Raw genomic sequence first — 24,062 nt, 5'->3', positions numbered from 1 at the left:
ACTCGGGTATTCGCTATAATTACTATGGTAATCCATTGTAATATTACCCAATGCTATTCACAATTCATAAAATACTAAGAAAAACATTCGGAGCTGTGCAGAAAGCGGAGTTTGGAGAATACGGATTAATGAGTTTACAATCAGCCCAACATAGTTAAGTAAATAGCAGCATTTATCGATACTATTCCTGGCCGATTACCTTTCGTTCCCATCCTTCCTTTGACCCATCCTTATAGTACCTACCCAACATCAAGATAGAAGATATTCAAAATTAGAAGATTCGGATTTAGATCCAGTACCAGAAATTGAAGAACATTCAGATCGTATTAAAGGTAGGTATTCATTTCATATTCCTATCCTTTCTCAAATATTTCCCAATCTCAAAACTGAATGAAATTCGATTTTCACTAACAGTCCGCCTTTTCGTTAACAATAGTACAAATAGAAAGAATGAGTGAAGAGAGAGTGCCCAATAAGATACTTCACACAAAGGCCCAAGGTAGACGAAGAGTTGATAGATCCAAACTTCGATGGCTGGATGAAGTGCAGCGGGATGTTGATGCTATTGGCATCAGGGACTGGAAGAGTACATGCCAGGATAGAGAGGGAGATGGCGATGAATGTTAGAGGAGGCCAAGGATAATGATGATTCACAATGAGGAAGATCTTTGTTTTTTTTATTTGTTAACAGACTATTAAACAAAGCCATTTTTTTAAATCGTTTTATCAGCGCTACGATTTTTCAAGGTTTCGTATTTCTGAAATAACTCTGAGTGTGACGTCAGAGGCTCTCTTCCGCTTATTCTCGGTCAGTTCTGCCGATAGGACACAGCAAGCAAACCGGAAATATTCCATAACTCTCTTATCATTGGTTGATTCATATGAACCAGTGACTTAGTTCAAAGTAGTCCGTTTTTATTAAAATGTTTGTTGTTATTTTTTCTTACATTTTCAGAAAACTGCCGTATAATTTAATGTTCCAATTTTTACCGCGCGCAAGAAAACATTTATTGTATCCAATTTCCTCATAACCCACACAGGAGTTTCTTAGCAGTTCATCAAATTTAACACCTTACCTTTAACACGCTAATGCGAATTAATCATCTTTCATTCGAATGTTACTATGCTAAGTTAATGATTATATTACTGCCTGAGGTACGTGGTCAGATTTTGATTCCTTAGGGCTAAACTAGCCATAGGTTCGAGCAGTGTCATGATGTGATTTGTAAACGTGGAGAAATTTATCATGTTTGTCCATTTATTTATTTTTTACTGTACTGTTCATACGATCTTTGGACAAACGACGCAAAATATAAATGTTTGTAAGTATTTATATTTTTTAATATATCTTATACGTAAAAAAAAAACTGAATAATCTAATGCCATCTTATGTAGCTAAAACTGCTTGTTTCATGGGTTTCAACTTTATATTTTTACGATACTTACCTACTTAATTTTATCAAAATTGATGACAGTTTCCAAAGCATACTAACAAATATTAAAAAAAAATAATATGAACTAATATTACATCGATATGATTTAAGATAAAAACAGTTATGTATATATTAATGTAGTTATTCTGGATACAGAGATTTGAAGAATGTTATGTATGTAAAAAATAACAAAAATCTAGATCGAGTATTTTCGGCTACTCTCAAATAAAAATCCTGAATGAGGAAATCGAAGAAAAGTCAGCCTCGTAGTGTAACGGTTGGCTCATTCACTTACCATACTGTACGTCCCGGGTTCGATTCTTATCAGGATCGACGTGAAACATTTGTTGAAAAGGTGGTTTAATACTGCAACATTACACTGTCCCTGGACGGGTACCTGAAGCGTAAAACTAATTATCTTATTTCCATATTAAAAATGATCGAGACACGCTGCATGGTTACAATGTAGTGCCCTATACTAGATCAGATGTGGATAGGGGATGAGTATGACGGTGATTATTTTTCCGTACTTTTAGTTTTAGAACAAGACGAGTGTTTTCGACTCGATGGGTATTCTCAGGTAAAAACCGTAAAATGTAAAATAGAGTGGAGATTAGTCCGCCTCGAAGTGTAGTGGTTGGCGTATTTCCCTCCAGGCTTGAAATCCCCGGTTCGATTCCTTGGAGGATTCCTTACATGTGTTGCGCATTGTCCCTTCTTGAATGAAGAACGGGAGGTAATATTGGACAGTCTGATAGATGTTGCCAGATCAGTCTAGAATCCAGACTAAGTTGAGTACAGTAGGAATTTCAAATTATTAATTTAGATTTGTTAGCTCTCGGGTTAAAAAATGGGAGACTCTCAGGGGTGCCCCGTAATTTGCTAACTGATATTTGCGGAATTTCGGTCTTTTAGAGAATGCAGAATGTTTGGTAATTTTATAAATTGTCAAAGGAGCCCAATGTCTTTGGTTTGAACCGAACAAATATTTTGTTCTGTTCTTTCCTATCAAGACGCCTTTCAAATCCTTGGTGTTGTAATAATTACATTGACTGACAATTATTGTCTATCGAAGCATTTACAAGGATTTCACGGCGACTTGATTAAATGAAGTACAGTAAAACTCCAATTATCTGAACTCCGACTATCCGAATTGCTGAATATCCAAATAGCTTTCAGAATTTGAGAAAAAAAAATTAAGACGGAAACGTTCTGCGATTCGAAAAATAACGGCTTGGCTGACCAAAAAACGTTTTCCGTCAGCCAAGCTGTTATTTTGCGTTGTAATTCTTTTGTATAGATTGCATATTGAAGATGATGTTAACTCATTGACCATATGACATTTCTGTAATTAGTGTAGTCATTTCATATTATCATCCGTAGAATTAAGAATAGTCCAGAAGGAGCGTAGAATCATATTTGAATACATCGGACTGTGTCCAAAAATCTCCCCACTATGCTCCACTTTCACCGCGCAAATTCGTGATGTGGTTACGTAATGTTGCACGATAGGAAAAAATATAATCATAACACAAATGTAAGGTAAAAAAAAAAAGCAATCTGTTAAATTCTCTAAAATTTTATTGCGCACGCGGAAATATTGATTGAAACAACAGAGTAGATAAGTAAAGGGTCATTTATAAGGAGTAATTGAATTAATGAACTTTGAAATTTAAATATAAAACCAATTTTATTTTACATAAAACGGATATTTTTATATCATGTTAAATAACATTTGATGTTTTAAAGATAATGTCGGTCAAATGTCCGCGATATAGTTGTTTAATCCGAGGTCTAATTTTCATTAGTTCTCTCATCAGATGAGCAAAGTAGGGTAAAAAAAAATACTACCCTGGCAAAATTAACGAAATTTCCATTTTGATTTCTTCGACAATCTGGCAGATGGAAAAATGATAAAAATTTTAAGTAATGTGTTTGCTACTAACACATTCATTAGCTAATTACACATGAAATGTGATTGCATCCTGTTTCTTTAAGATCCTAGCAGTATTTCTACACTTTAAAAGGACACAACATGGCATAGTTGAATTCAAATCAGGAGTTGCGTACTGAGCGACGTCTACAAAGAAACCAATGGGTCAAAACGCAAAAACTACTCATTCATGAGTAGTTTAGTCGCCTTCTGTTTGATGCTCGTATGTGGTTTCTGGACTATTCTTAATTCTATGTTATCATCGCTAAGATTTATTAACGGAGAAACTTTCAAAAAATTTCAAGTATAAAATGTGTTGCAAGTAGAAAGTTTTGTGGTTTTTTAAAACATACTATTTTTTGGCTTATAGACTATCAAATTAAGCCTAATTGAAAAAAAAAATAGTATGTTATCATGGCTATTACTTTGTAAGGTTTTGTAATTTTAACATTTTGTTCGTCCCCCACTTCAGAGTATAGGACGCTGTGGCTCAAGATTTTAAAACAGAAATAATAATAAATTACTTTTTGTTTTACCAACTGAGATATAAATGTTCTAATCATCAGGAATTACCACTTATGGTTTCATCGTCTGCGTAGCATGAGATATTATTTTTATATTTTATTTATTTTATTAATATAATTATATATTTTTACAGTTTTAACATTTCAATTTTCATATTTTTAGTAAAACTAAAATCCCACCAAGCCACTTTCTGTAGCTTGTTGGTGGAGATATATATTTATATTAACTTGTACAGGGTGTTCTTTAAACCCTGTCACATCCGAAACCACGATGATCAGTATAGGCAAGAAGGCATATTTAAAAGAATAATTAGAACGAAGAAAATTTAAACAAATAAAATATTTTAAAAAAAAACAAATGGTTGCTTACTGCTGCAGGGGAGAAGCGAGGGGGGCGCGGCCGTGCGATTGATGGTGTATCAGACTCCCCCCTCCCCCTCCTTGTTTCTTCCCTGCAGAAGTTAGCAACTATTTGTTTTTTTTTCCATATTTTATTTTTTAAGATTTAAGTCGTTTTAAAAATTTATTTTAATGTGCCAATATGTCTTCTTGCTCACACTGATCATCGTGGTTTTGAATGTGACAGGGTTTAGAGAACACCCTGTATAATATTATATGTATTTATAAAATCAATGAATTCACAGATGTAATGAAATAATAATTATAATTCAATTTAATAAATTTGTAAAAAAATGGTTACTGGGCTTAGGTCGAGAAAAATCGGAAAATTGACTTAAAAACATTCTTACATAATAAATTATATAAATTAATATTGTATAACTGTATAGTTAATTAACTAGTAGGTATTAATATTATTGTTTATTTTGCGTAAAAATGTCTGCCTTAAAACAGGTTGTACCTAGTTAGGCAGACTAGACATGATCCAGAGAAATCTATTACCTAACTGTGAATGTAGTAGATAAAGTAATTGTTATTTTTGTAAATAAACCACGATGATGATTAATATTATTATTATTAATGAACAGCCAGAAAGATCAGAATATACATGTATATACAAATAATAATAATAATAAAATACAAAGATATATTTTTTTAAATAAATGAAAAATTAAAATATTTACACATAATCTACTATTCATATATAAACTTTTGATCGAGTAGCCACTCTCTTATTTTGCTCTTGTTACAATGTGAGTTAAATTTGAGTTCTTTCATTTAAAAATTAAAAATGCCAGGTACTTATTTGAGAGTTCTATTACCATATTTATTGCATACTTTTATGCTACCAAACAATCATTATACGTGAATCGTGTATTATGGTTATGTTTGAGAGGAATTTTGAAAGCATTACTATTAAATTGTTCTAAAATGATACAAAGCCACAGTAATCCTCGAACAGGCAGAGTTTTAAGTATTTTGTACAGGAGAACATTATCATTTCTTTGTTCGTAAACCTCTGCTGGTACAATTCTTTTAACTTTAGAGTACTGTAGACCTAAGACCATTTTAATATTAGTTTTAGTCGAAAGTCCCCATGACTTTATACCATATCTTATTATTGATTCTACTAAAGAAAAATAAATCATTTTCAGGGCGATTTTAGGCAAAACAAAATAATACTTAACGACCTTATCTCCCTTAGCCCTAGATTTACCCTTCTTCTATTCTTGAAAGCATTTTTATATATTTATTTTGTTTGTGCGAGAAAACTTTAGTGGCTCATATATTATTGAGATACTCGTATATTTAGTGATCAAGATGTTAAACTTGCTTTGTTTCTTTGTTGTTCTGAATATGTCCTTTAAAAAAAAAAGGATAATACTATCTAAGTCCCGAATCGAGTTGTAGTAACTCCTGGGAATGTAATTCATATGCATTATATTTTGTAAAATACTTTGTATTATGTGATAAATAAAATCAATTTTAAAAAATATCAAAAAAATTAAAAATGCGCGTGACGTCACCGGTTCTTGTCGTTCAGTTGTCCTGATTGGTGAGTTAGCTTTCCAGAAACCGAAAATCTTTTACAACACTATATTATTGGTTGATTTGGAGAACTTGTGACGTCATTCAAAGTAGTACATTTTTATTATTTTTTTCATAAATTTTCGAGGAACTTCATCGTACAAGTAAATGATCTAATTTTTACTATGTGTAAAAAAACATTTTGTACATCCGATTTCCTAGAGCACTGAACTTCACTGAAAAAATCTTCAGGAAAAACTGTCATTTTTAGAAAGGTTCTTAAAAATGGTCTTTAAAGCAAATATCCCCAGCACGGAATGAAGAGAAAACATGTAAATAATTTTCTAGAAAATCCCCTACAATTACAACAAAAAACTTTTAAAAATATCATAAAATACCTGGGTGTTTTTCTCCAATCCTAAGCGTCCGCTTTTAGTAAATCATCGTTATTTTTACGTCCATGTTGACACAATTTGCCGACTGATCGCTAATAAATTTTGGTGATCACCTGAAAAAACATACTGACGTCAAGTTCATTGACATTTGCTTTAAACAATGTATCGGTAAATCAAAAATGACTATCAATTTATCATATTTAGTGATAAGACACAGGCAAGCGTATGCGGAATTTATTTTAAATTAAGAAAAAATAAAGACTAAATTTTAATTCCCAAAAAAAAATTAAGCTTTGAAAGTTAGTAACAAACAAAATAAACAAACCATCACGCCATTTCCCCGTAGAAGTAGGCAGATAAGAAGGAACGCCACATCACTCTGTCTTAGCATACAGACCTCGCTTTTTCTACATTCATACACTACATTCTCACGCACGCACGCCGGTTATTCCTACTCTTGACGTGTCCATCTTCAAGTATTTGATGGACTTGATCGGGCCATGTCTTTATCAGACTTCCTCGATTTCTGCATTCATCAACATTCGCATCGTAGATCCTTTTAGCCGTTCTTTCGCTGTCCATTCGCTGTGCATGTCCAAACCAACGCAGCACCCCTCTTTCTTAATTCTGTCGATAATGCATGTCTCAGCCGTATACAGTTCACGAATCTCGACATTTGTGCACCTATCACGAATCGTTTTACCACACATTCTCCGGAGAGATCGCTTTTCGACAGCATTCAACCTACTCTGATCTTTATTTTTCCAATTCGGCACTTCGCTCCTATACATTAGGGTCAGCACTAGAGCTCCATTGTGAACTGCTAGTTTTGCCTCCTGCGACAAATACTTTTTTTCAAGGTAGACTTAAGTGCACTGTTCACCCTGTTGTCGGCACTCACCCACCTTTCGATATATTTCTCAGTATTTCCATCCCTAGTAAACCTACTTTCCATATACACAAAAACTATGAAAAACAGATATCTAGTCATACATTTATATATATATTTGACGTGTATTTATTAATACATTTCTTTTTCTCTTTTTACAAATTAACATAAAAACTTAAACAGCTGACAGAATCCTACATATACAATGTATACATTATACATAGCATAAATTACTCAAGATGTACACTCAGCAACTATCAACAAATACAAGACACATTTTATTTAATATTTCTCGTAGCACTGAACTTCATAATTAGTTTTGTCATATTTGTAATAAATAAGCAAATGAAAGGCCATAAGCCCTGTAATTGCCTAGACTTCCATGTTCCCTTGTCAAAAATATTTTCTTTCTCTGTAGAAATACATTAAGAAATATTTTGCACATGCAATGCTTTGCTCGCAATCAAATCAAATAAATTAAAAACGTAGATACTTGCGATTTTGTCAAGACGTGGTTTTCTGCGACTTCGTTTTTTAACCTACTTATTTCATTGTATAAATGTTTACATAAATTTAAAACACACAAACATTCTTTACCAAACGATGACCCAAATAAAAATAATTATTCGCGCCAGCGTCTTATTACCTACTTGATCGAAATTAAAATTATTATTTATGATTGGTTTGTGATTGTCACAAGAATAATCAACTGTGATAATTAAATACTTATTTATTTGATCAAAACTTTTACAACGTCTCTGTGTCCAAGCGGATAAAGAATACAGTTATGTGGGTGAAATATGACCAGAACCCCGGCGCAGTTAACAAACATTTTATTTTAATGAAAAAACCTACCAACAATTAAATATAATGATATGAAAATACAACATTTTTGGAAACAGTGAACAATACTAAAATCATTAAAAAAAACCATTAAACAGTAACGTTTTTTGTGTACTTTTACTTTTAACGCTAGGTAAGAATCTTCTTCTTCTTCAGCCCTTTTCTCTCCACTGCTGGATAAAGGCCTCTTTCATACGTCTCCATTCCTTCTTATCACCCGCTTTCATCATTCATGTTTTACCGGCAATAGAGGCGATGTTATCGACCCTTATTTTCTGGCTTTCCAACACTTTTTTTGTTCGCCCATGGTCTCCACTTTATTATTTTGGGTGTCCACCTGCCATCATTTTGCCTCGCCAAGTGTCCTACACACTGCCATTTTAATTTTTCTGCACGATCCATGATATCCACGACTCCGGTTCGGCGCCTAATTTCTTAATTTCTTATTCAGTCTCTTGGACATACACCGAGCATCTGTCTTTCCATGGATCGTTGCGTGCATTTTAATTTCTGGCTACATTTCTGTATTACAGACATGGTTTCTAGTCCGTATGTTGTCACCGGCAATATGCATGATTCATAGACTTGTCTTTTTAAGCATATAGAGACTTCTCTATTTTCAAAATTTTATTTTAGTTTGCCGAAAGCAGCAGAACTTAGCCCTATGCTTTTTAGTAACTCCGCTGTCTGGTTATCTTTACAGAGTTTGACTTTGTGTCCTAGATATATGTATTCATCGACTACTTTGATTTTATTATTGTTAATGAAAATGTCTCTCCTCGTTGGACTCATAATCTTTGATTTATGAATATTCATTTCCAAACCAATCCTTTTTGAAGCCTTATGTAGTTTTTTTTATTTTTTTTATTTTTTTATTATCATTATATTACATACACAAAATTATAATTTATGTAAAGTTGCTTTGACTGTCTAACTAGGGTTATTAACCCCGTTCTAAAACAGTCAAAAATTATAAAAAACAGTAATCAATTTATAGAAACAGTTATAAAGATACAGGACAAAGTGAAAAGCAAAGTAAAAAATGGAGTAAAAACATGGTAAAAAATGTAGTAAAAACATAGTAAAATGTAATAAAAACATAGTAAAATTGTAGTAAAAACATAGTAAAAGTATAGTAAAAACATAGTAAAAATGTAGTAAAAAAAACGTAGCAAAAAAATAAATTATAAAAACAAAGTAATAAATGCAGTTCCATAATCATTTTGCCTAGTTCATCCGTGTTTTTACTTATGACCGCTATGTCATTTGCGCACAACCATTTCTTCACACTAGGTAACAGAGATGGGTATTTCGTTTTTTTTTAAAATAAAAGTAGCAATAACAGTTACCATTACTACCGAGAGTGGAGAATCTCCTACAAAAGGGATAGAAATGAAAAGTTTATGGGCTATCCAAAAAGACGCCATTTTAATTATTTTCGAGAGGAAGAGACATTATATTTTAGATTGAAGATAGTACGAATACAATGGGTATTGTTTTCAAAGGGGTCATATCTGATTGATCCTAAAAAAAATTAACCCTAAAGCGTAAAAATATTCCACCGTCAAAATGTCCTACCTACATCAAATAACGCACTGAAATATTATGCATAAAACTGCTAATGCAAGTTACCCGTGTATTTCCTTTGTACAAAGCAAAACAATTCAAAGCAGTAGGTAGGTAAGAAGTATTAAAAAAATAAATAGAAATCAGGCTGAAGTGATTAGTAAATATAAAATTTAAAAAAATATTCTAGTGATATGTAAACAAAAAAATGTACACGATACAGTCCTTCTAAGAACTGCTGCTCCTAAAAATGAGGACAGCTCTAAAAATACATAATAAATTAAGAAAATGCATGATTTACACAATATATCGTGACATGTTTTTTTAGTGTTCGTCAACGAAGAATACAATACGGTGGCTGATAGGGCGTTCAAGGTCGCTCAGGAGTATGTGAGGAGGAACCCTAACCTTGGACTGGCTGTTGATGCTGTGGAAGCTATAGGAAACAGGAGTGACGCTAAGGGCTTACTGGAACAATGTAAGTAGAAGCTCAAATAATTCATCTAATATTTATCATTGCTTGATTCGGAAGAACCATATAGTGATGTTATACAAAATAGTACGTTTTTATTCTTTTTTTTCATACATTTTCAAGCAGCTTCGCCGTACAATTTAAATGCTCTATTTTTTCCGTGCGTAAGAACACATTTTTTACATCCAATTTCCTGTAGGCCCGAACTTCCTCATTTCTCGCGATATTATACTACCCACGACACTGACGGACAAGAATCATATAAGAATCTGCCAGAAATGTTCACTATTTTTATAGATTTTGAGAGAGTCTATCTAGTTTTCTTGCAGTGTCACCTACCTAATTTGTTTTTCAATTCGTATCACGCTTGCCGCGCAATATCATTCCAGTTTAATTCATAATTATTTGATAAAGAGTTATGAAAGCCGTTTGAATTTTGAAATGACAAAATAGTTACGATTTTGGTTTCCGGAAATTTCCGGTGTGAAGTGTGCTTTTTAGCAAGTTTTCCTTCTGTGAGTTGACAGCTGTCAGCGAACTACTTTTTTATTTGTTATTTTACATAGTTTCAAAAATATTTACCACGCATTTTAATAAGATATTAACTGACAACGAACTTCTTGAGCAATGAACGTCAAATACTAAAGAACTTGATGCCTTGTAAAGGTGGGAATAGTTTTTGAAGCTCTGAAAGACTGACAGCATTTGCACCATTTCTACCTCTGAAATGTAACAAAATATTTTTTATTTGTTCTTTTACCATCTTCAATTCTTCAGTATGTCGCAAGTACAACGACATGGTGGTCTCCAAGAAGCCACCGCACGTCGTGTTGGACTTCACGATGACGGGAGTTGCATCGGAAACGGTGAAGTCCTTCACGGCAGCCCTGGCCTTGCCGACGGTGACAGGCTCCTTCGGCCAGGATGGTGATCTGCGGCAGTGGAGGTCACTGGACAACAGCCAGGCCAAATACCTCTTGCAGGTCATGCCCCCAGCGGACATAATCGCCGAGTGTGTGCGGGCTATCGTCGTCAAGCAGGATATCACCAATGCGGCTATTCTCTTTGATGATAGCTTTGGTAAGTTTAAAATACACATTTAAAAGATGGAAACTTAAATCTCTTCTTATTTGAGAACATTTTAATAAGCTAAATATTTGCCTTGTGATTTAAGCCAATATTTCAATTTTTTTATTTTAGATAATCCAAGGAGTTAGTTGCAAAAAAAACTAATTTATTTTTGAAGGCGTATTTAACCTTTTCAGACCTGAATTCATTCCTGTTAATATAACATATATTTTTTTAATTCTTTGTGCCCTAAAGGATTTTAACGTTTTTAGTATGTGTAATGTTTTTTTATCTATTTCAAAAACCGTGTGTTATTATTTGGTTTATTAGGGGAAAAAACAAAGTTAGTGTTCGTTTGAACATACATACGGTCTCAAAGGGTTATTACCTAAAGAGCCTTTTACAGGAGTGAAGAATCAGTCAATTCAATATTGCATAGAAATACTGTACTGAATTTAATGTTAGATTTTATCAATTTTTATTCTGAAAGGCAGATTTCTATTCACAATGATTTGTTTATAAATTTGTACAAACCATTTAATTTTTAAGTTTTTATTTATTTATTCATATTTTTCGCTTACAAACTATAATTAATAATAAAAATAATGTGACCTCACTGGGGTTTCCCGTGCCGAGGACTCTTAACAATATACTTTTTTGAAATTACATTTGAGAATAAACAAAGAAGACTAACTTAAAAAACAAAGATAATCATCAAATATTCAGACAGTTTTAAAAACAAGGTATTTATGTACATCTATATGATTTATATTACAAAACACACAATTAAAATCACAAAAACCTAACGTAAGCTATACACTTGTGGAGCAGTTGAATTAATATTGGTATGGGCAAATGAGACAATCCATTTTACTTCTACCTAGCTCCACTATCCATTTTTTTATAGCCTTTTTAAACATTTTCTCGTTACCAATTGTTTTAATAGATAGTGGAAGTAGGTTATAAATTTTAATTTAATAATACTCAAATTTAATTTAATTTATTTTATTTTAACTACCTCATCATCAGGAATTAGACTACTTTAAAATCACTCAGGTCACTATTTATATTACAAAATAGGTATCGAAAGAAAATAAAATAATAATTTTAAAAACACTAGACAATGAAAACAATATGAATTATAATGGAAATATTTTAACAAAGACCGTTTTTTTAATATGTAATATTTTACTCAATCTTCACTTAGACTTAGACAATCAGAAATTATTAGAAATAAATAAAGCGATTTACTAAAAACTTTGCATAACAAATAATAAGTCTTATAAATGTATCAATTTAATACAAGTTTTAATGTTTTTTAGTTATGGATCACAAATACAAATCCTTGCTGCAAAACATTCCGACGCGCCATGTTATATCACCCGTAAAAAGTGTTAATATTGAAGATATAAAAGGACAGCTAACCAGCCTTCGCGAACTAGATATTGTGAACTTCTTCATACTTGGGAGCCTCAAGACTATAAAAAATGTGCTCGATGCAGCCCAAGCTAATAAATACTTCTCGAACACTTATTCCTGGTACGCATTGACTCAAGATAAAGGGGACTTTTCGTGCACCTGTGAAGATGCCACCATTGTTTACTTGAAGCCCGTCCCAGAACCGACCAGTCGAGATCGGCTTGGAAAAATGAAAACCTCTTATAGTATGAACGGAGAACCAGAAATTGCTTCTGCGTTTTATTTTGATTTGGCTATAAAAACATTTGTGGCTACCAGGTTAGTTCTAAGATCAGATATATCTTTGTAATTCAATTATCTGAACTATTTGCACTGTTTCTCCTATGATTTAAGTTATTTTTGTATTTTGTTATTGATTGCATTACTCAGAATGTTTCTATATATTCTTTGATAATATTTAGAACATACATTTATTGTAGTATGCATAATTTTATTCTGTGTAAACAAAAAAAATCCCACATAGGCATGAGCTTTGTGCGGCTATACTTTTGTGTAGCTGATGTGCTACCGGTGATTTTAGCAGGTCCACCAGGATCGCAAGGACGCCCTTCCGCCGGTTGTAAGGCAGCAGAAACCGACGAACTGACCACACACTCGCCCCAACTCCAACTGAAGCCGAATCAACTTGTAGTAGTATAGTTAAAAGGACTTTTAAATCCAGAAGCTTCTTCTGAAGCGCCTTCCAGAAGCGCCTTGCGCCACGGTCGAGATCTGTCAAGTGAGAAGTCCAGTAGTCCAATCCAAAGGCCAGGTGAAGGTCTTGTAGCGTAGTCAGTATCAACAAAGGGTAGAGCAGAGAGATGATTCAAACACAAGTAGTAGCGTGAGACTGATTTATTATGGGACCTTGCGGCGTATTTATACACAAAAAATACGCACAGGCCACACCGCCAGGCCAATAGCAGGTGTGAGTAGGTTAACCAATCAAGTCGCGAGAGTGAGAGTGTGCGCTGTTCGCCCACTCTATGTTTCTCTTTCGCCACGTATATGGACTACCCCACCCCGCTACCCGACCGCATTAGGGCGTAGACCGTGCGGGAAGCAACATATTTAAAACAGAAATATGAAATAGAATGATTTGGAACAGTATATTTTTATTTAATTTTTTAAGACTGCTGCGAGACATTGCATAGTTTTATATACAGTACTATTAAGCATGTTGTCCAGATGTTTATTGAAATTTACGTTTATGTAATAATTTTTATTTGTAGTATGCTTTAATACCAATATGCATTCTTCCACTTCCTATTTTGTTGTATCCAAAGTCAACACAGGGCTCTTGGCTTCATAGATTTAGGGATCCATTTATTTTTTTTGTAATATGTATCTTTATATGAATAAATAAATAAAAATAATAATAAAATATGTCCTATGCCTAATTCTATACGCCTCAGTATGGCAAAGACCACCCCCGAAAGTAACAAATAAGAGTCTTTATTGAGTGGATAGTACTTCGCTAACACTTACTGAGGTCCCTATTCTAACTAAGTATTAAAGGCCCTAGCAAATAAGAGTCTTTATTGAGTGGATAGTACTTCGCCAACACTTACTGAGGTCCCTATTCTAACTAAGTATTAAAGGCCCTAGCAAATAAGAGTCTTTATTGAGTGGATAGTACTTCGCTAACACTTACTGAGGTCCCTATTCTAACTAAGTATTAAAGGCCTTAGCAAATACGCTAGGCGTCCATGATACTTTTGTATCGGGCCTTATCCATAAATTTGTTTTTATTTTTATTTGAGTAAACTTTTATTGGCCGTGGGGTGGGTATGGATTCCTTGCAGTACGCTTTGTTTAGCCTTGGAGCAGCAAAGTATGAATGTCTAAGTTTCCCGATGAAGATTTCATAGCTTGTGCTTGTATCTAGAACTGGTATTCTCCATTTCATTGTATCGCTCGATATTTAGAGCATGCATATTTGCATTGTAGAATTTTTCTCTATCAAATACCACTATGAAAAAAAAAAATGTAGTCTGCTTAATATTGAGTATATCTTTTCAGTGAGCTTTTGAGACTTGGAAGTTTACAGAAATTAGATTATCTGACATGTGATGAATATGATGGCAAAAACTCTCCAAACAGAACAGTTGATCTAAAATCTTTGATTCTTCAGGTAAGACATTTGTTTATAATTATTTTTTATTTTTATATATAGTAATATAAGTATGGATTACGTATTTAATTTCTTTCAGTCTAATGAGCCTCCAACATATGCACCGTTTTACATGTCTGATGAGCAAAAAATTAATGGGAAGAGTTATATGGAGTTCACGATGGAAATAAATGCAGTGACTGTCAAAAATGGCGGCTCAGTTGGTACTAAACCCCTGGGCACGTGGAAGGCTGGACTCAACAACGATTTGAAACTTCTTGATCCAACTGCAATGAAAAATTACACAGCTCAAATTGTATATCGTGTCGTTACTGTTGAGGTAAAATTTAATACAAAAATATTTGTTTTTAGTATGTTTGATTCCTCTTCGTGTTGTTGCGTATATATCCTAATCTATCTTCTGAACACATTTTGTGGTATTGCCTCTTTATTTCTTTGTATGAATACTAAATAAAACTTCTGGCTACTATCTGTGTCCCTTTTATAGGTCCTGTTGGATATAATATACTAGATCTATAGTCCTTAAAATATAGCTTGATTAGAATGACAGCTGTCAAACTAATTTCATTAGTGATGGGAAATAACTGATCACTGATCAAATCGATTTAATCAGTTATTTCATGCAATCATGAAACTCTGTTTCCGAAAATTGATTTAAAAAACGCAAAAAGAAGCCTATTATAGTATGTTGAATACAATTATTTACCTAAAATAAGACATTTATACTTTTTTCGTGATCATTATCAAACGAATTATTCTTTTATTCGATCAAATTACATTGATCAATTTGTCCCATCTCTAACGTTCTTGCAAAATGATGTAACCTTGTAAGAACGTCTTTAATAATTAGGTTTATTTTAGTTTTAAAGCTGTTTTTATATATTTACGTTGATTTAAATATCAAGAATTGTAATAAAAAAATAAATTAACTTACCAAATACGAATGATTTTTCATGTGTCAATATAAATCACTTCTTAGAAGTTACTAAAAAGTTATGTCGTCAGTTTTTCTGACAACTGTCATTCTAATCATCTTACATTTTAAGGACTATATTGGCTAGCAAAAATAATTTAAAGGCTTTGTTTTTATTTATTATTTTTTTATTAATTTATTATTTCCAATGAATTTAATTCCAGTCAGTGAAGAATTCACTTAAAAAAATGATCATATACTTTAAATGCCCTCAGCGGGCTTTTTAAAATAATTTTTTGAAATTATTACGTTTATTATATAATCCTTTTTTTAATGATATTTTGCGATCTAATGTGCAGGGTTGTGCAAAACTTTAATTATTTTTTGGTATGTGTATTTTTGTACATACACAAATCTGGATTTCTCCCGAGGGGAAGTAGGTATATATTTTTTTTATCAATATTCCTACAGAGATGAGGTAGAATGACAGGTCATAAGCCCTGTAAACGCTCGAATATCGATAATCCTGAATTTGAAAAAAATTCTACCTCATCTCTGTAGGAATATTGATAAAAAAAATAAAACTTTAATTATTCACTCTTTTGAATTCTCAAGTACAAATTATAATGCTTCAGAAATATCAAAGGCCTCCCGTGGTGTAATTTGTAAGGCAGTTGACCCACGCACGGAAGAACACAAAAAAAAGTATTTTTTTTCAAGTCTGGGTGTTATGTGCTGTAATTCACCACTGTAATTAGGCCTCCTGACCTGGTTGTGACCTGATTGTAGGGTTGCAAAAAAAATACACAAAATTTTGATCATGTTTTCAAATCCAGTGTTCCTATTAGTATTCTATGTAATAAAATATGCATACAAATAACTAAATATAACAAACTGATTTGAATAACTATGTTTTGAATATTTCCGCATAAAGTTAACTATGTAATAATTTATGAAATAGAGAAAAACTCCTAACTACCTTAGATCGTACATAAAATAAATGTTTTCATTTTCTACGTACATTTTTTAATAGATGCGTACGCATTAAGAATTATTTTGAGTATTTGAAATATATTTGAGAATGTTGAAAAAATAAAATGCATGTTAATATTCTTGATAATATGCATAACGTCTCTTAAAAAAAAGTGTTTTGAAATTAGAAATATCTGTTTTAAATGTAGAGACCTCCCTTGCGACAACTTTGTAAATATATAAATTTTGGGCAGATCTGAGTTATGAATACCATAATGATTAATAATATATGAGGTCTAGATACCTCAGTAGATTTTAAGAATCACATTGTTGTGTAATATAGAAAAAATTTAGTTTTATATTTTAGTTTTGTTTAATTATATCTTGTACATTCTTTATTTATAGCAAGCTCCATTTATGATCAAAGACAAATCTTCTGTTAGAGAATATAAAGGATATTGCATCGACTTGATAGAAGAAATACGAAACATTGTCAAGTTCGACTACACAGTATATCCCGTGTCCGACGGCAAGTTTGGAGATATGGACGAAAATGCCAACTGGAATGGAATGGTAAAAGAATTAATGGACAAGAAAGCTGATATAGCCCTGGGTTCCATGTCAGTCATGGCGGAGAGAGAAAACGTAGTGGATTTTACAGTTCCATACTATGATCTTGTCGGAATAACAATATTAATGAAGCAACCTACTTCACCTACATCCCTGTTTAAGTTTCTAACAGTTTTGGAAAATGATGTGTGGCTGTCTATTTTAGCAGCTTATTTCTTCACAAGGTATGATTTTTATTCATAAAATGGCGGTAAAAATATTATTAAAACTAAAGAAATTGAACATAAAGTGAACAATGCACTTTGCACTGTTCACTTTATGTAGTGGTCTTTTCTTAACACGTCTTGGGCGCGTCTCCCTTCTATATTAAAATGAAATATTTTGCAGTACGTTAAGGGTGATACTTTATTTGGAATGAATACAGTGTACAATCAAAAGTTTTTGGGTTGTAGTTTTCTGATGTGGGTATTCGATCGCTGGAGTCCATACAGTTTACAGAATAACAGAGAGAAGTATAAAGATGATGAGGAGCAGCGAGAGTTCACCTTGAAAGAATGTCTCTGGTTCTGTATGACTTCCCTCACTCCACAAGGCGGCGGCGAAGCACCTAAGAATCTGTCAGGAAGATTGGTAGCAGCAACATGGTGGCTTTTCGGGTAAACATCTTTACACTGTAATTATATGTGTGTTAAAGAGTTGTTTATTGGAAATGTGTTTCTGAAAATAACTAGCTAAAATATTCAGATTTTTCTTTTGAATTCATATTTTAAAATGGCAGTGTGCTTTAAAAGGTTATAAAATACGGTTATTGGAGGAGAGTAGATGTAAAATGGATTGTGTCCATTGGCAATAGGTTTTGCAACCATGCAAGTTTTGAATTTAATTTTCTTTTTGAATGTATATTTTATATGACATTCATATTACCATATTGATATTTTTGAACAAGAACTCAGTTATTTTTCTATGTAGAATTTCTTTCTGTACTCTCTAAGTAAAAAAATAACAATGCATAGAGTCCTTGGCGACTTTCGTTTTTAAATAGTTTATATTTGTACATATGTTACAATGTTTAAATAAATATCGAAAAAAGGCTCAGTGACTGATGTGCGCCCCTGTTGCTGAAATTGAGTTATCTACCTATGCGCTTTTCTCAAAATTTTAAGCTGTGTCATATGTGCCAACAATCATGGATATCAGACATCAATTTTGGCGTTTATATCAAAAACCTTCATGTACGAGATTCACAAAACCAATGGATTTATATCACACAAAATTTTACTTATTTTTATGCAATATTTTCAAGACCTGTATTTTTTTATATTTTTATTATTATCTTAAAAAGCCCCAATAATTTTACTAACACCTGTCTTACCTACAATGTTTTGAAATTGATTCAAAATTTAAAAAGTTAAGCTCATTTTTAATTTTTTTAAATCTTTAACCGTTCCCTCCTCATTGAGATCATGTTTTCTGTTGTTATTTCTCTGTCTCAGTTTTTAATATCATGACAGGTTGTTAAACACCTTTAACTTAATCATGTTGAAATTTCATCTTTGTTACCTCTCAAAATATGGTTAAGTATTCAGTCTATCAATTCTCTTCCACAGCTTCATCATCATAGCATCGTACACTGCAAACTTGGCTGCTTTTCTAACTGTGTCCCGTTTGGATACTCCAGTGGAATCTTTGGACGATCTTTCTAAACAATACAAGATACAATACGCTCCTCTCAACGGGTCTGCTGCTATGACATACTTCCAGAGAATGTCGGATATTGAAGGTCGCTTTTACGAGTAAGACTCCGAAATATACATTGAATTCCTAAACAAGTCATTCCTGGGTAAACAATATAAGGAATAATCAGTTCAGCTATTTATTGTGAAAAAGGTGTTTTCTTTAATGGATAGTTGTCGATTAGATAGTAGATTTGTAACATTGACTCCATTTCTCCGTAAGTGAAGTCTTGTCTCTCGAGGCCAATTATTCACGCTACTTTTCTTAGCAGACGATGTTGCACCGATTCAATATGAGCTATCCGGCCTACATAGAAGGGAGAACAGATCATGGAGGCATATTCTAAAAGAGGAAGAACAAGTGAGCAAAAGAGTGCCTTAACTGTGAACATATTAGTAAAGTATGAAGTATTCATATATTCATGTATGAAGTATTTCTTTAAATGTTTATGGCAATTTCTCCGTTACTTTTCTCCTTCTGTAACCACCATATAACCGAGAAATCTGTGTTTATTCTTCTTTTTTTAAATACCTTATATTTACCCCCTTTTCCATCTTCATTAAATAAAAAAATAAAACTCCATCATTGCCTATGGTTACCTGTGTTTATTTTTAATTTATAGTATTTGGAAAGATATGAGTTTAAATGACAGCTTAACTGATGTTGAGAGAGCCAAACTAGCCGTATGGGATTATCCTGTCAGTGACAAGTATACCAAGATGTGGCAGGCCATGAAGGAAGCCGGATTGCCCAACACAGTGGAAGAAGCTCTGGAACGAGTCAGAGCCTCCAAGTCTTCCAGTGAAGGTTTTGCGTGGTTGGCAGATGCGACTGATGTTCGCTATCAGGTAAATAATCTTGTTCATAATAATATAGTCAGTAATTCCAAAGTTCACTGCAGTGAAAAATTGGAAATAAAAAGAATTAGAGCATTTAATTGTATGGCGAAGTTTCTCAAAAATCTATGAAAAAAATTAATAAAAATGATTTTGACAAAAATGAACTATGTACCTTGAACGACGTCGCTAGTTCTCCGAAATCAACCAGTGATAGTGTTGTGATACATTTCCGGTTACCAGGAAGCCAACCCACCAATCAGGACAACTTGCCGTAGAGAACTTGGCGGAGTTATTTCAAAATCACAAAAAAGAAATATTGTTTGATAGTCTATTAACAAATAAAAAAAACCTCGACTTTCTCATTATTTAAAATATATCATATATCATTGTACGTCATTGTCAATAAAAAAAAGAGTTTTCATGGTGATCAACTTATGTTTTGGTTATTATTTCAGTCAGAAAATATGTAATTTATTTATTATTTAAAAACAGATTTTAAAAACCAATGTGTTGATTGTAGTGCATGCCTATTGACGATATGCAATCTAATAAGATTGTAAGACAATAGTAAGTAGTAAAATATATTTTTACATAATTTGAAACCTGTACTGTAAAAAACTACATAGGCGTAAAATGTTGCAATAAAGTCTGGAATAAAATAAAGCATACATACACTTATTTTGTATTGTAACCGTCATTTATAATATTGTAAAATTAGTGTTTATTTGATACATCATGATTTGTGATTGCAGGTTTTAACAAGTTGTGAATTCCAAATGGTAGGAGAAGAGTTTTCTAGGAAGCCATACGCTATTGCTGTGCAACAAGGATCACCGCTAAAAGACCAGTTCAATAATGCGTATGATTTTTATTTACAATTATTTCATACTTTAAGACCCATATCTATCAGGGGCGAATTGTCCATATAATCGCGCAGCTTACAATAATATTGGACTATCAAAAATAATGTTTTAACTATATATTATAAATTAACGTCACCATTTTATATTGCATAGCCCGTTCCCAGTGGGAGAAAGAAACTGACCGATTACTGAAGCTTATTTCTTCATGCAAAATGTATACTGTATTTTAACTACTCAGTCTATGTTTTTTCTTCCTCGAGTAAGCTCGAAGATTACAGATATTATTTGTAGCTTAGAATTAAGAATAGTCCAGAAACCGCATACGCACATCAAACAGAAGGCGACTAAACTACTCATAAATGAGTTTTGAATCGGGTTGTGGTCCTGTGGCTAGTGTTTTGGACTCACGGACCAAAGGTCTGTGGTTCGAATCCCACTCTGCCCCAACTTGATTCCATTTTCTAATAGTGAGTTATTTACAACTCGTTGAAAATGGCCCTCAAAATGAAATATTTGGGTAAATCATAAGAACGCAAATATTTCTTTTTAAAAAAAAAAAAGGTTTAGGTTTTGACCCATTAGATTATTTGTAGACGTCACTTAGTACGCAACTCCTGATTTGAATTCAACTATGCCGTGTTGTGTCCTTTTAAAGTGTAGAAATACTGCTAGGATCTTAAAGAAACAGGATGCAATCACATTTCATGTGTAATTAGCAAATGAATGTGGATGTAACAAAGCATTACTTAAAAATTGAATTATTTTTCCATCTGTCAGATGGTTGAAGAAACAAAATGAACATGTCGTTAGTGTTCCAGGGTAGTAATTTTTTTTACCCAACTTTGCTCATCTAATGAGAGAACTAATGAAAATTGGATCTTGGATTAAACAACTCTATCGCGGACATTTGACCGACATTATTTTTAAAACATCAAATATTATTTGACATGATATAAGCATATCCGCTTTATGTAAAATAAAATTTGTTTTATATTTTAAGTTTAAAGTTCATTAATTCAATTACTCTTATTAAATGACCCTTTACTTATCTACTCTGTTGTGTCAATCAAAATTTCCGCGTGCACAATAAAATTTTAGAGAAATTAACAGATTGCTTTTTTTACCTTACATCTGTGTTATAAATGTAATTTTTCCCATCGTGCAACATTACGCGGCGGCATCACGAATGCGCGCGGCAAAAGTGAGGCATAGTGGGGGAATTATTGGTCACAGTCCGATGTATTCAAATGTGATTCTACGCTCCTTCTGGACTATTCTTAATTCTATGATTTGTAGCTTCTCTATTTGGAGAATAGCATTATTATTTTCTACGGACCATTTTCCTTTGATAGTATACTATTGGCATATGACATCAGTTCTTTCGTCCGCCCGTCTTAGTTAGTGGCGCTCCGCTCGGTGCTGCGTCAGTTTTTGGCATTATTCATCTTTAGAAGGAAACGAAGCTGACAGTGGCGGTCACATGGCGGTGCAACATTTTTGTTGCAATATTATTGCGAATATGTCTGATGAATGTAATTGTTTTTTTTTTAGTTTATCCAGAAAAAATAAATACTAACATTTCCCATTACGTTAAAGAAAAATCAATTTTTGTGTACATAATGGGGAGTGAGGTCTAAAAATAATGTGTTTATTTTATTTTCAATTAGTAAATATTTTCTATATAAAATGTAAATTTAGGTTTGATTGGTGGATTATTATGCATTATTTCTCCCACGATTTTTTTTAAGTGCCTTGAAAGAGTAATCTTTATTCTAGGCATAGCATAAAATTTAAAATTAACATCTTGCACCTATATTAAAAAATATTTTTAATTACTTTAAATTACTTCATAGACTTTTGACTTAATGCATTCTGTCAGTATAGCCTCGATATGTATGTATGTATATACATGCAGGTACAAATTACAAAAAAATATAGCTTACCTATAAAAAAAGTCACCGTTCGCCACTAATATCTATTTATATAGTAATTCCTTTAAATGCACAAAGAAAAAAATCTACATCGTTAATTGCTGATATCAAATCAAGTTACTGACTTGTAGAGTAAACTAAGATCTTGTTCTTAAGTATTAATATATTTATCACAATTTCAAGTTTTCAGTACCTACTTCTGTTTACTATTGTCAGTGAATTTTTCGCTTTTATCTGATTACATTAATGGCAACAAAAAAAAAACAGTTCTGAGTATAGTAAAATGTTGAAGTTTTACTTATTTTGTTTTCCAGAATTCTCCAATTACTCAACAAACGTAAGCTAGAAAAACTGAAGGAAAATTGGTGGGCAAACAACCCCGCATCCAAAAAATGTGAAAAGGTGGATGATCAAGCAGATGGCATCTCTATACAGAATATTGGCGGTGTATTTATCGTCATATTCATGGGAATCGGGTTAGCCTGCATCACTCTAGGGTTTGAGTACTGGTGGTTCAAATGGCGCAAGAAGTCCCGAGTAGTGGACGTCAAAGAAGCAGATAAGAAAAAAGACAAAGTTCCGAAGAAGGCGAAGCCTGTTTCTGAAATTGTACCAACTGTACCTCCAGTTGCAAATAATGCAACCACTGATAATTTTGGATTCAGGGCTCGCCATACTTTTATCCCTACAAATTTCCGTGCCCGTTTTTGAAACAGTCAATACGAAATTGAAATGTTCAGCTGTCATTTCTTTTGCTCTTTCAGCTGCAGTTTGAGAATTACAATGGAATTCGAGGGACTAAAGGTATATAGAGAATAGGTCTTTACAGCAAGAGTGAAATATTATATTTTGAAATATACGTACTCTGTTAGACTTATTTTTACCGTTACGGAATATAAAACAGACATGAAATTTGAAGTTACAGGTGTTTACAATCAAAGATTCTCTCTTGCGGGCATTGAATCTTTTGCTATTTAGATAGATTGTGATATAAAATAATGAGAGTTTGTTTATTAATGGAGCAGGAAATGGTTTGAGGTGTTTGTGGGGGGATTTCTAGTATTAAGTTTTAAATTATTTAAAAGGTATAACTTCTACGAGTGGTTTGTTTGTTGTTCATGTTTGGTGCACAAATAAAGTTTGTTCAAAGTTTATGGTTATGTTTTCTTTCATTAAATTAATTGAAGACTTATATCCAAGGTGAAATTGCGTGCACCATTTTTGGGTTATTGCTGTATTTGGTTTTTTCGATAAAGTACATAATGCATTATTTATGTTCAAAGCATTGAACTTTCTGGTCAAACATTTTAATTAATGTTTGTAAATATTTAGTATATAACCACTTACTGACTTTTCATGTCTACCGGTTTCGAGACTTACCCGTCTCTTCGACATGGTGGTGTTTGCATCCCTTTAACTCTGCATGTAATGTATGTATTTTTTGCGGAAGTGCATTTTAGTATTTGCATGTTGGTGTAGTGAGTGTCCTGACAAAGAGACGGGCACGTCTCGAAGTAAGTGGTTATATACTTATATTTACTAACATTACATAATAATGTCTTACAATAAGTTTAAAAAAATTTAAGAATCCAAAAAGAT

General features: G+C 32.7%; 1 protein-coding gene across 2 annotated transcripts; it reads left to right on the top strand.

The window, feature by feature from the left end:
* The first annotated feature begins 1,155 nt into the window (after window positions 1-1,155).
* Window positions 1,156-23,615, top strand: Ir25a (ionotropic receptor 25a). Of its 2 annotated transcripts, XM_088231097.1 has the most exons (12): window positions 1,156-1,322; window positions 9,838-9,987; window positions 10,759-11,061; window positions 12,372-12,786; window positions 14,530-14,641; window positions 14,721-14,960; window positions 16,932-17,320; window positions 17,549-17,752; window positions 18,704-18,889; window positions 19,453-19,678; window positions 20,422-20,528; window positions 22,778-23,615. In XM_088231097.1, the coding sequence occupies exons 1-12, from the start codon at window positions 1,247-1,249 to the stop codon at window positions 23,172-23,174; spliced, it is 2,805 nt and encodes a 934-aa protein (XP_088087223.1). In that variant the 5' UTR covers window positions 1,156-1,246; the 3' UTR covers window positions 23,175-23,615. The 2 variants fall into 2 exon arrangements, with proteins under 2 accessions (XP_088087223.1, XP_088087224.1); XM_088231098.1 differs by lacking the exons at window positions 1,156-1,322; window positions 9,838-9,987 and adding an exon at window positions 10,474-10,647.
* Window positions 23,616-24,062: the final 447 nt, after the last annotated feature.

The sequence above is a fragment of the Micrasema longulum genome, unplaced genomic scaffold, assembly GCF_059751315.1.
Source record: "Micrasema longulum isolate JH-2025_06_02 unplaced genomic scaffold, ASM5975131v1 h1tg000849l, whole genome shotgun sequence".
In the NCBI taxonomy this organism is placed as follows: Eukaryota; Metazoa; Arthropoda; class Insecta; order Trichoptera; family Brachycentridae; genus Micrasema; species Micrasema longulum.
The sequence above is the reverse complement of the archived record's forward strand: the minus strand, read 5'-3'. Positions and strand labels throughout refer to the sequence as shown.

Bases quoted from the DNA above. Each gene is read 5' to 3' on its own strand.
- Ir25a (XM_088231097.1), top strand. From the start codon at position 1,247: ATGTTTGTCCATTTATTTATTTTTTACTGTACTGTTCATACGATCTTT. The intron at 18,890-19,452 runs GTAAGACTCCGA...TTTAATTTATAG, and splicing joins ATTGAAGGTCGCTTTTACGA to TATTTGGAAAGATATGAGTT. The intron at 20,529-22,777 runs GTATGATTTTTA...TTTGTTTTCCAG, and splicing joins AAAGACCAGTTCAATAATGC to AATTCTCCAATTACTCAACA.